We start from the raw sequence: 12174 nt of genomic DNA on the forward strand, positions 1-12174 counted from the left end.
TTTTGATGGTATGCATAATCAACGTCCCTTCGAATGTTCTTCGCTTAACGGGAACCCTGGAGAACCTTGTGGATGTTTTCTGCTCGGGTCAATTGGACGTTATGTTCATGCTGATTGCGATTTCCAGTTTGTATCACTCCAGAACCACTACCGCCATTAAGCGCATTTACCAGAGAACGCGATTACATCAGTGCGGCCGCAACATACCAGCCATTCTACTCGCCGGCATGTTCTCGCTGTCGGTGCTGGGGTACGTGCTTTACTTTAATTTTGTGGTAATAAAATCAGCGCGGGAAATTCTGCTACGGGATTACCCGAATTTCTACGTTGTATTCCCGAATATACCACGGACAGTCACCGTGTGGTTGTCGTATGCCATCGCCCTAATCTATCTTGTCTATAATTACGGTTACCATGCGCTTATTGGGCAGTTTATTACCGTCTGCATCGTCACCGGTTTCGGCTTTTCGGCTATGCGGAGAAAACTGAATGCGCTGTTGACAGCGGAAACAGCGGACAAAGCTGCCGTGGAAGCTGTGCTGAAAGATCATGCAGCGCTCGGCTGCGACATACAGATACTGAATCAGCGGATGGCGGTATTCTTCCTCTGTTTCTACGCGCAAATTATTATGCTATACATGTGGGTAATCAACAGTCTGAATAAGAACTCGGCCGAAAGTATGCCGCCCTGGCTGATATTCCAGGCCTTCTTGGTCGTCTCTGTTACCGCCGCGGCGATTTTTGTCGCAGAACAGGTAACATGTACAGTATTTTTTGGTTCACAGAACATATCTGTACATTCTTCAAAATCAGTTCAAGCTCACTGTATTGACGGCTGCACACTGATTTTAAATCTGAATGGATGTATGTGGACTCAGCGAAGCATTCCCATTCTCTGTGACTGTGAATAAGCCACACCCCTTGCTTTCACCTCTGAGTCGAAAAATTAGGAAATGAACTGTAGCACGTTACCAATTGAATTATTTGTGACACCTTACCAACTTGACTGTATAGCACTTTACCAGTGAAGTGAATAACTTGTGAACTGGGTAAAAAGACTGCTTCTGCTTGCTTTCTCAAGGCGGACATTTCCGACGAACTGCAGATACTGATCGATAACGAAGGAGACGAAACCAATAAAAAGGATTCATTTATTCGGCTATATGGCATCGCCAGTCAGCCCACGGTGTTCAGTGTCGCTAATATGATCACCATTGACCGGGGGTTCGTAGCCAGCGTAAGCAAGAATGTAGTATTTCACGAATTGTAAATGAATTTGTAGCAAAGCTCTTTAATTTAAGGAAACCAAACGGTTCGTAAGCTCCGTATTCTTCCAGATTTTGCGAACCACCACCATGTCTAAACATGTTAGTATGTTAGCTTTTTCTGCCCATGAAAAACGCAGAATGCAAGCTGCAGTGGCGGCCTACTTACCAACATAATCTGATACATTTTTTCATGGGTTGAAATCCACGTAAAGGTTAGTCCCTGAGTCGGGAGTAATGCTGTGTCGTGTGACTTGTGTAGGAAGTGTCATGATACCATAGAAACTGCAGCGCTTGTTATGTTTAGATAATCGGACTGTTCATCAGTTATGGAATCCTGGCCAGCGAGCTCGGAGACAACCTTACCAATGGTGGCAGCAGCTTAGCGGACGCAATGAAACTGGAATTCTCCAAATTGAACTGCTCTTACTGGGCTGCTCAATGCCAGCTGTAGTAGTTCAGACATTCTTTATTCATAATTCATACGCAATAAAACCGGAGCATTCGTAACAGAAAATAATTATGAAAACAGCATCGCCAAGAGATAAGCGTGCGTTGTGCATGAGATTGAAAACTACCAGCAGTTTATGATTTTCGCTTTCTCATCTCGCATAAAGAAACTGGCATAAAAAGAAACAATCAAAAAAACCCCGCAGTGTGGTCTACTACCGTGTTTGCTATTTTCGTTCAGCTCTATATCAAAGCTTTGTTATAAAACTGGCCTATTTTTAGAAGAAAGTCTTAGGTGAATATTTCCGAGAGAGCCGGGACGACACAAAATTAGACCACTGGCGTTGATAAAGTGAGCAGGACCACTAACGAAAAAGTTTTTATTACAATTCCGCATAGTGTTGCACACAGAGAGATTTTTCTGTAAAGATGGTAAGAGAAACATTATACTGCACAGTAAATACTATGAAGCTTTACCGTTCTCTGACAACGTTTATACCCGGAGGATCCATTAGCGAGACTGTAGTACTCCTAAAGGAGTTTCCGTATTATTAAGAGGCTCCCATGATTTCTGCACTTTGGTCCCGGCAGCGAGCACTCATCACAAATTCACAATTCAAAATGGATTCTCAGATATTGCATTAAATCGTCATTAAATTTCGCTTGTCACGTTTTTGTCAACCAGTATCAAACACATGATCTATAATATCACTTTCCGACCATGGAAAGTTCCTTCACCTATGCAGCATCGACTGTCATTTGCGACATTTTTTTGGTTTTGGATCGTCTACCATAAAGTAGGCGGGCTGGACACGATCCTATTAAACAACGGCAACGATAAACATTTTACTGGATCTCCCTCATCGACATATTTGTGGCATTTTCGCTCCGATCTTTTCCACACTTAAAATTGCCACGGTATGCCTGATTTCCTGCCCAGTGTGATCAGCCAACTTACCGGCACACTGGAGAGCGTTATTAATGTTGTGGAATGAGATTGTTTTTATCTTCACCGGTGTCTTGATTCTCTGCGACGTCGAAAGATTTCAGAAGCGATACAAAAAATCTGAACGACAGCTGCACAGTATCTTCCACAATAACTGTAATCAAGTACAGTGAAACCCTTCTTAACGTACACCCTTATATAACGATCACCCCTTTACTGTGTGCATACGGCTGGGAACCGGACTGTCCGGCATATTATAACATAGGGGCAGTTCTCTGTATAAGGTTCACCCCTCTACAAGTATAACGTACACCTATCACGGAACGACAGACCATATTTACCGTACATTCAACCCCTGCGTTACGTACACCCGGCTAAGAACGAGAAGCAACAATTTCAAAGAAAGCTCCGGCTTCTAGTTTTAAGTCTGCCCAATTCCGAATCTTGCGATGCAAAACAGCCCAACGATAAAAAGCAACAATTACATGCGCAGTTGGGAACTTAATCTGTCAGGAACGGTACTGCAGCCGTTTAAAAATGAACGCGAAACGAAAGCGTCACAGCTTTTCTTTAAAGAATAAGCTGGAAAGCATTAACGCCGTTAAGTCAGAGAAGCTCAGTTATCGCAGTGCTGAAAAGATTTAATCTGCCGGCCACATAAATATACAACCACAGTCTACTATAATAGTCCACCTACTCCTGTCTGCCGCTGTGTCTGAAACTTGTACATGTTAAGGGACCAAAATCTCATTAACAGTGACCGCGCTAAATGGGGTTGAGGCTGCGTGAAAATCCAGCCGTTCCTTTTGCACAGGCAAACACTTTCTCTTGCGTCTCACAACAGACAGGCTGGTCTGATTTATGTCTTCCAGTGCAATAACTTGCAGTAGGGAGATATAGCAAGGGAAGAACGCGTACGTAAGGTGACAGTGGGACACACATGCGCTTACCGCAGAGGTGTGCAGGACGCATCTTTGTTCCATGCGAATGTGACTGCTATCCCGCAAAGTAAACACAACCCCATTTACGCGCACCAGCTTGTTTACATAAGGAATCAAGTTGTTCAGTTTCCTTCGAAGAGTAATCTCACTGTAAGCCTATATATCCTTTCACTATGATATAACTAAACTTATTACACACAAATATATAACTCACCCCTGGGGGGGGCGTTATTATTCGCCCCTAGGGGCAGTGCCCCTACCTAACGTACACCCCTCTGCAACGTTCAGAAAGCCGGGAACGGTGGGTGTACGTAGCAGAGAAGTTTCACTGTACTTACTATAGTGTGAGAAGAAGTGGTAACCAACCGTTTGACGTCATCACTCTCGCATACACGGGAGGGCGGCTGCCATGGTGGCCGATGCTCGCTTTTCACGGTTTCTCTCAGTTTTTTTCAGTAGATTTCTCTTCTCTTCTACTTGAGCCCCCGAAATTGAGGTTTCTATATTCAATATGATCTCTAACAATATCAGAAAGCTTTTGATGAGAAAGAAACTTTAAAATATCCATTAAAAGGGACAACAAAGTCTGTGGGACTATGGTAAGCATTAACACAGCAGTGCTTTCTGTATGCGACAGTGATGACGTAGGCGACCGTTGCGCAGTCTGTTCCCAGTCCTTCTACCTATAGCAAGTTCTTGCTGTAATCGAACATAGTAGAAAGATATGACATATGTGCTTTCTTAAGTGGGGCAAAACGCTCCGTTGCGCGCAAGTGAAAGATTAGGTAACTTAGTCATCGCTGCATTCGTATCACGAAAGATATACGTTTTGCCGATTGGCTGAGAACGTGATCCACAGATGCACTGCACAACACATCCTCGAAGCTGTTTTCCATTTCACTTACACATTCCCATAACGCTTCCTTCATAGAGTTGCCTGATATTAGATTTGACGGTCACTTCAGTTTCCACAACGGCTACACCACAGAATCCACACAGAATCCCATTTCCGCAGAATTTGTGCAACATAATTTTTCAGTTCTTTTTTCGGTAAAGGTAAAGAACTGTACGAGTACAGTGCCAATACGAAGAGTCAGACATGATTCTCTGTTGGCTGGTATATGGCCAGTGCAGCGCACTATGGTGCATAAGTTATAATTCGTACCCTAGAGATAAGAGCGGGTATGTTAAAAAACGGAGCTGTGCAGCGCGGTATCTTGAAAACGTGCGGTATAGTTGTTTTGACCATTCAGAGCGTAGATAAGCTCCGGAACGTGATGACCCACGTTACCAGTCGTTATCTACAGCGTGTAATGCACAAAAAACCTACATAAGCGTTGGAAGATACCCGAATGTCTGAGTCTGAGGAAAGTCAGGAAACCATCGCAAGCTGACGTCAAAGATTGCTTGCAGCCATCTTTACAATGTAGGGTTCTTTGAAGTTTTGCAACTTCAGTTTATTGCTTGGGATAAACCTTTTGCAAGATAACAAATTCCATAAATTCCAGGGAATCTAATGATACTATGTGCGGTCGGTGAATCGCGCGACCAGTTGAAAGCTTTCCCTCGTTAACACATTTCGACTTAAATTCAGCTGTAGCGTTGTTTATAGTGCATTGTGACTGTCGCATCAGTCAATTTGCATCAAGTCAGTCACACCGCAATCGTTCGGAAACGTTCGGCGTGTCTACTGGTGTCAGCGATGGCTACAAGATGGCAAAATGGGCGACAAATTTTTTTTTGGTATGAACTGGGTAACAGGTAAATTATAAGCAGTACATCAGCTGCCGTTACAAAAACATTATTTTTAGTCTCAGAATTCCTTCGGACGCTCCCTCCGTGTACCCGAGGAGGAGGTATCAGTGCTCCTGTTTGTATTATACGTATTCAAGAACCAATGTCAAAAATTCTCGTCCCGGGCGTATTTCGCGCTCTGGATCTGTTTCCCCAACATAAGGTCATACGCGTACGCAGCTGTAACTGCCGGGAGACTGGGCGTACATAGGGACGTATTCAATGGCCATCTGGCCCTTCGTGTCGGGATACGAGAACATCAAATGTGTATCAATAAAGGCTTCTTTCCATAACAAGGAATAAACTGAAGCGATTAACTTGTAAGCAGAAGTTGCGCAAGCAGGAAATGGAAGCTCGTCGCAAAGAGAGAAAGGAAGAAAAGGGAACTCCTCGCGAAGAGAGATAGGTAGAAATGGATGCGTAAAGAAACACGAAAACAGGAGTCTGAGCTGCGCATGAAAAAACTGGATGTACATTTTATTGAAGCGCAAAACCAACGCAGTCTGTCTCGAATGTGACTGGCAAAAATGCCCCCGGACATTTTTGCCGTGACCTCCCTGCAATCATCGCCAAAATGGTAACCTTTTGGCCAGAATGGTGACATGGAGGGCCCATCACGAAAAGCTGATTTCAGGTCAATCAGTGACCTTTGAAAAAGTGCCACCAGCGTTACCACAGCGTTACTGGCTAAAACCATTCAAGAATTTGGTTACCAAAGGAACATTACTGCTAGAACAAAATCTGTAATCCCCGGCACGGTGAACATTGTTACCGGAGTGTATAGTTAGGTGTCGGCATGCGGGACAACATTACCGGAGTGTATAATTAGGTGTCTGGGATGGAAACAGTATCGCCGGAGTGTTTAACTACTTGTCCGGCATGGGGAATATTGTTCCAGGAGGGTATAATTAGATGTCCGCCATGCAGGACATTATTGCCGGAGCGAAATTAGTAGTCTCAAGGTAGCAGCAGCAAGGATTACCATACTATACTTAAAACAGTATGCTAGAAGATAATCTTTGTTTGGTGTTGGTTGCTACTGGCAAGGGAGCGCGACACTGCTTCACAGTTGAGCTGTGATTAGGAGTAGAACATCACAAAAAAATGTTCATCCCCTGAATTCATTTCACAGGGTTCGTCATTCAAAATAGTGACATTTTGAGAGTGCTATGTAGTTGAAAGTTTTATCTGGAAAGACTTCGACAAAATCGCTGATTTTCGAATTCTTTACGGTGACTACATCTGGGTACCAAAAGTTTCCAAAAATGAGAAATGCTGTGTGGTTATTTATTTTTTGTTATACACCGTGGTCACGCCAAGTTGGCGGCATCGCTTTTAAAAATTCTCATAAACCACTGGTCGAGAAATTGAACATAATTAAACTTTCAAAGGAGCATTCAATCTGTCCAACACCTTTTTCATTTGGGGTTTCAATAATTTGAACGTGTCAAAGAATTACAGGAATTTCAAAACTAGAGAAGACCGTCTCAAAAATGCGCTGCAGTTTAGCTACCGTGGTTGCCTTCCTATCAAAAAAATTTCGTTTAAAATTCTCTTTTAGGCCATATTCCAAGGACACTAAATCTGTTGCCTTAGCCATCTGGTGGCCCTTCAAAGTGCGCTTAACACCCTTGCAATGCGGCATTGGCCCAATGCCGCCAACTACGTAGGATTTATTTAAAATAGTGTGAAAGTCATTTCTGAAACGTGAAAAGTTTTCCGATTAAAAATTGTTAAGAAGTGTTGAGTATTCCGGAGGTGGTAGACGTTTGTGTCCCTTGTACTTTATGTGTCTCTTTCGGACGTCTTGTAAGTGTCTTTTATAAGTGTGTCAAAGGGAAGCAGAAGTGGCGCTTTCCGGTCAGATCGTCACGAACTCGTTCCGAATCGTTACAGCACAACCGCAGACAATGCTTATCAAAACATAGCCAGACGCCGTAACAACATTGCTGCTTCGAAATTGTCCATACTGTGTTACTGACCCTCGTTCTCTTCCAGTTTCTCTTCTATGTTATTGACCCTCGTATTACCAATCTTAAATGGCTGTATGCGCGGGTTCTCAGGTGCTGACCGTCAGAAAGAAATAAGCTTTCTATTCACGCAATTAATTTTCGCAATTTTGATAAGGACTGTTTTCGGCATTCAAATATGGCTCGGGCTTGGTGACAGTCGAAAAGTAATACCGTAATTATCGAACTTGTCGCACTGGGCGGCAAATATCTGTAGTTCGAATATCATGGAGCAGGTGCGCTTATTTCGGGAGGTGCGGTTATTTCGGGGGGCGCTCTAATTTTTCAAACAAAAAGTTTCAGAGGGGGCTATTATTTTTGAAACAGTAAAATTTGTAGGGAACCATTTTTGTGAAGCAACAGCACATCCTTCTTGGTGAAACTGCGCGCAGCTTTTGGGTGTATGGCGAAACTTTGATTTAGAAGTATGCAATTAGCACATCAGCACATCGTTATGAACTTTGATTTAGAAGTTTGCAATTAGCAATTAGCACATTCTCTGTATGCAGGATCCAGGTACAGATCGGTCAGACTGTACTGTATACAGTATTGTACAGGATACCACCATATTTTTCTGTTTTTCGACTTGGCTTCGGGATCACTATCCAGCTGTATGATTAACTGCGTTTTAAAATGCAGTTTGCGGTATTATTATCTGTTTATATGGCTTGACATTTTATAACGGCACCCGGTGCCGTAATTTCGCGGGGTGCCATAATTTTTCAAACACGGATGGGGAGGTGCGCTTATTACGGGGGAAAAAAAAATTCAGAAACACCTCGTTTTTTTCTAAAAGAGTAGTACACTAGTGGGGTAGGTTGACAGAAATATTTTCATCTGGAAAACTCAGAAGAGAAGCAAGGGAAGGTGGCCGATAGCACCGATGCAAAATTACGAATTTTCATGAATGTACAGTTATCATGCTGTTTTGTAAGCTGCCTGTATGTCCGTGGATGATAATAATTTGTGTTTACGAAGTATTAGAAACCGGAATGTGGTCGCGACAACGGAATTCTAAAATTTTTGTAAGCGGGCAGGCATTTTTGTAAGTCTAAAGAGCAGGCAACGGGATTCAAATAATACTCCCGTTTTTTTCGCCTCGCATTTTTAGATGCAGTATTTCCTAGCCATGTACGGTATGCAAAAAGTCGCTGGTGCGCGTACACAATATTCATTAAAAATATGAGAAAAATTTGCAAAGACTTCTCCCTTAGCAGTTCGCCATTATCCCAGCACATTGCACTATAATTACGATTGCTGATGCCGTTGTGATCCGATTTCATCTGTGATGGAAATTCTTTTTAATTTTGCGAGTTTTTATTTCGATTCATAATTTCCACTGTATTAATCAGACACTACTGCTACAAAATTACATACTACCGGAACATATAACATTCATTTTTCATCATAGCGATATGCTGTCGTCGGCATTCTTCCGAGCATTTGCCGCGTGACCTTTAGGTGACGACTGTGGATTGTCACCCCTTCACGGTTGACTGTTAAATCAGTTTAATTAGTGCTGGTGTTCGCGGGAAGTGGGATGTGTTCCCGCGGGGAACGATGGGCGATCCGTCGGCGGTTTCTTAGGAACTAGGTCCCATGGGATTAAGCGCCGGGGAACTAACCAAAAACAGTTTTCCTTAGCTTGGTAAGATATCTCCAATGAAAGGAGTTGGCTGCTGTAGTCCGTAGTGCGGTAATGGAAGTACAGATAATAATAATAATTCCGCGCCCGTCTCGGCACCTTCGGTGAGAAATTCTAAGTGAAAAGGATGCGTGTAGTTTGTAAAAGAACTGACGATATTACGGCTGCAGAACTGCGTGCCTGATGAATTTGCATATTAACGTAGTTAAGTGGCTTTTGTTGGGGGATGAAATTTGTGCCAATTAGTTTTGGCAAGTTTGCGCTGGATGACGGGGAATCTGTTCGAAAGCTGAACTATAATATTTAGAGTTTAAAAATAACACTTATTTTTTAAACAGTAAAGTAAAATTTTGCTGTTTAAATTCGGAATTGTGTGAATTACTGTAAATAGATTACGCCAGCGCAGGCTTATTGTTTTTTGAACTGGCTTTTGCCGAATTAAACATTTCTGTTTTCTAAATAGCATGGCTGTCTATGGAGGAGTCTTTCCAGATTTCTCGCAGGGGGCCATGCTACCCACGTATGCTCTCTGCGCTAAACCTTAAGAAAACGGAGCAGTTGTTTTGCCTAAGAGTGAATATTACCCATTATACGCCAGTGTCCCATCAAAAATAATACACAGAATGAAGGAAGAACATTGTGCGAATCACTTTTGGCCCATGAGTTATGAGGCGAAATGATGACAAATGTCTGCTGTTGGCAGCTGGCACAGCGAATCGGCCGAAACCATCAGCTAATGTTTGCAACGGCTGTCGAGCAAGACGGAGTGCTGCTTGCTGGTACCGAGTGCAGCGAGTTGCTAAAATCAAAACGAATTTTGCTTTATGCGATTTTTTTTTGATTGAAGGTTACATAAAAGTGACAAATATACAATGTTGCACTTTAATTCCCCAAATCCGGCTTTAGTTTTCCAATGGTGCAGCAAATTCTCTCGGTAAAATTCTGTGATGTTATTACCAGCTTACAATTTCAACAACTAGCAATTCTTCGTGCTGTCGGGACACAGTTACCCTAGCGTATCACCAGAGAGAATGGTACTATATAGTAATTACATTCGATGGTAATGTATTACCATTCTCTCTGGTATCACGTTTCCACAAGATTGATACAACAATCCCAACAATACGCAGTGCAGTTACAGCTACTGGACGGGCATGTTGGTCACCCCCGGACAGAATGTCAACTTCCGCTTCATCACCAGTGACAGCGGCGACGGCATTCGTAACACCGGGAATTTACGGCATGTGTTTAGCTATCGCCACATTTTCGCACGCCCTGCGGTTTTTTGCTCAAAACCCGAAGTTTACAGAAAGAAATTAATGTACATTGTGCTGGAACAGTGTGTACAAGCGTGACTGCAAAAGCAGTTGTCTGTATCAGGCGACATGGGCAAATGATATTTTGCGCAGTTGATCTGCCGGTACAACGACAAGTGACCCATGGTAACGTTTTAAGGTGTGGTTGGTACTGTGCAGTGCCGCTGCGCTCGATGACCATCTACCAAGACGACAAGTACGAATTCTTCTACGGCTGCTTCATCCCCAACATGCAGACGCAGATCTGCGCTTCGCCCTTCGCCATGTTCAGCGCCCGCACCGACCCGTCCACCTGTTCGCAGAGTGAGAAGGATCACTTGGACAACGACATCATCACTCCGTTGATCCAGAGTTTTGGTTGTGCTGCCAAGGATATGCGCATCAACTGCATCCCAGCAACAAATCCCAGGTGCGAACCAGTTTATTGCTGGGTTCCACCGTTCTACGTATTTTAGGTACTTAATCGCATTGCAGTACAGTAATTACACCGCATTTGGGTGCATTCTGGCCGTGCGCACTCACTGATTTTACGTACCTATATACAGTTACCGAGAACGCTTGTCTAGCTATAAAGTCAAACCATACTTCGTAACGAATGTTTATAGTTTGAACTTTGAATGTTACGTTTTAATACACTTTGTTTTCGTATACGAGTCTCGGCTTCAGACAAATTTAACCAGTGCAACGGACAAACTTAGAGCGAGCATCATCTTGCTTAATATTGTAATTTCTTTCTGTTACTGTATTAACTTTTCTGTATCTATAATTTTTCATAAATAACCAGTATTAATAATTTACACATATTTGCATGCATCAGATGAAAATAATTGCTCCACGTAACTGTTTGCAATATAGCGTTAAATTATTTAAAAAATATAATAATTTGTGCTGCGATATTAACAAATGGTACACTGCAGTATGGTTACTCATGTAGAACTTTCGTTCGTATTATTTTTTGATAGCCACATGACTATATTTAGGACTTACATTTATTTAAATTCAAAAAAGTTTGCATTGAAAATAGTTAAGCGTTTGCATAATCAGCTTGCTTCAGATGTTTTGCAATATTATGAACGCAGAAAAGGACATTCTTATATTGCCAGCGCACTACGATTACATCAGCAGTTTTATGAAACTTTATTAGGCTTCAGCCAGTACACGTAACAATTCGCGTGCGCAGCTTTACACCAAATAAAAGCGTAAATTTTAAACATTGAAAAAACATCCAAAATCGTTCGAGTCACTCGGATCTTATGTCAGTGGACAGAGTACTACGATTTCATCTGAGCCGAGAAAAGTTGTAATATCCGAGCTGTTGTCGCGCTGTGGTCAGCCTTCGTCTTCAAGTTTGCCGGGTGACCTTTCTTAGGTTTCTTGATATTGTGCCTGCATGTAAGATTATTGTCCGTGGCGGTGGGGGTCGGGGGGGGGGTAGGGAAACTGTGGATGATTCGCAGTGGGAACGATACGGGATGTCTTGTGCAAAAGCCTCCTGTTCATTTTTTCCCGCTACTCTGGAACAATACTAAACCGGATGAAAGCTGTCTAAATCCATTTCTCCATGTTCTGTCCATTATCTAAGTGTTCTGCTCACGATGAGCGTAGCATGACTGCGCATAGTTGTCAGAAGCCGGCCCCACTGTTTGCTATTTATTCCATTCAAATAGCGTATTGAATAATTCATGTTAAGTATTGTATCCAGGCACAATTTTCTAAGTTTCAGGGTCACCTTGAAACAGGGTTAAATCGTTTGCGGCATCGTGCCTGAACAATTCTGATCGCACGCTTTCGAAAAAAAATATCATGTG

At 42.7% G+C, this 12174-nt stretch overlaps 1 protein-coding gene across 1 annotated transcript; it reads left to right on the forward strand.

Annotated features, from left to right (window-relative positions):
* Positions 1-238: 238 nt before the first annotated feature.
* Positions 239-1758, forward strand: LOC129599712 (uncharacterized). The gene is made up of 4 exons (XM_055498020.1): positions 239-250; positions 432-755; positions 1082-1237; positions 1573-1758. The coding sequence occupies exons 2-4, from the start codon at positions 474-476 to the stop codon at positions 1717-1719; spliced, it is 585 nt and encodes a 194-aa protein (XP_055353995.1). The 5' UTR covers positions 239-250; positions 432-473; the 3' UTR covers positions 1720-1758.
* The last annotated feature ends 10416 nt before the right edge of the window (positions 1759-12174 follow it).

The sequence above is a fragment of the Paramacrobiotus metropolitanus genome, unplaced genomic scaffold (assembly GCF_019649055.1).
Source record: "Paramacrobiotus metropolitanus isolate TYO unplaced genomic scaffold, Prichtersi_v1.0 Parri_scaffold0000153, whole genome shotgun sequence".
NCBI classification, from domain to species: domain Eukaryota; kingdom Metazoa; phylum Tardigrada; class Eutardigrada; order Parachela; family Macrobiotidae; genus Paramacrobiotus; species Paramacrobiotus metropolitanus.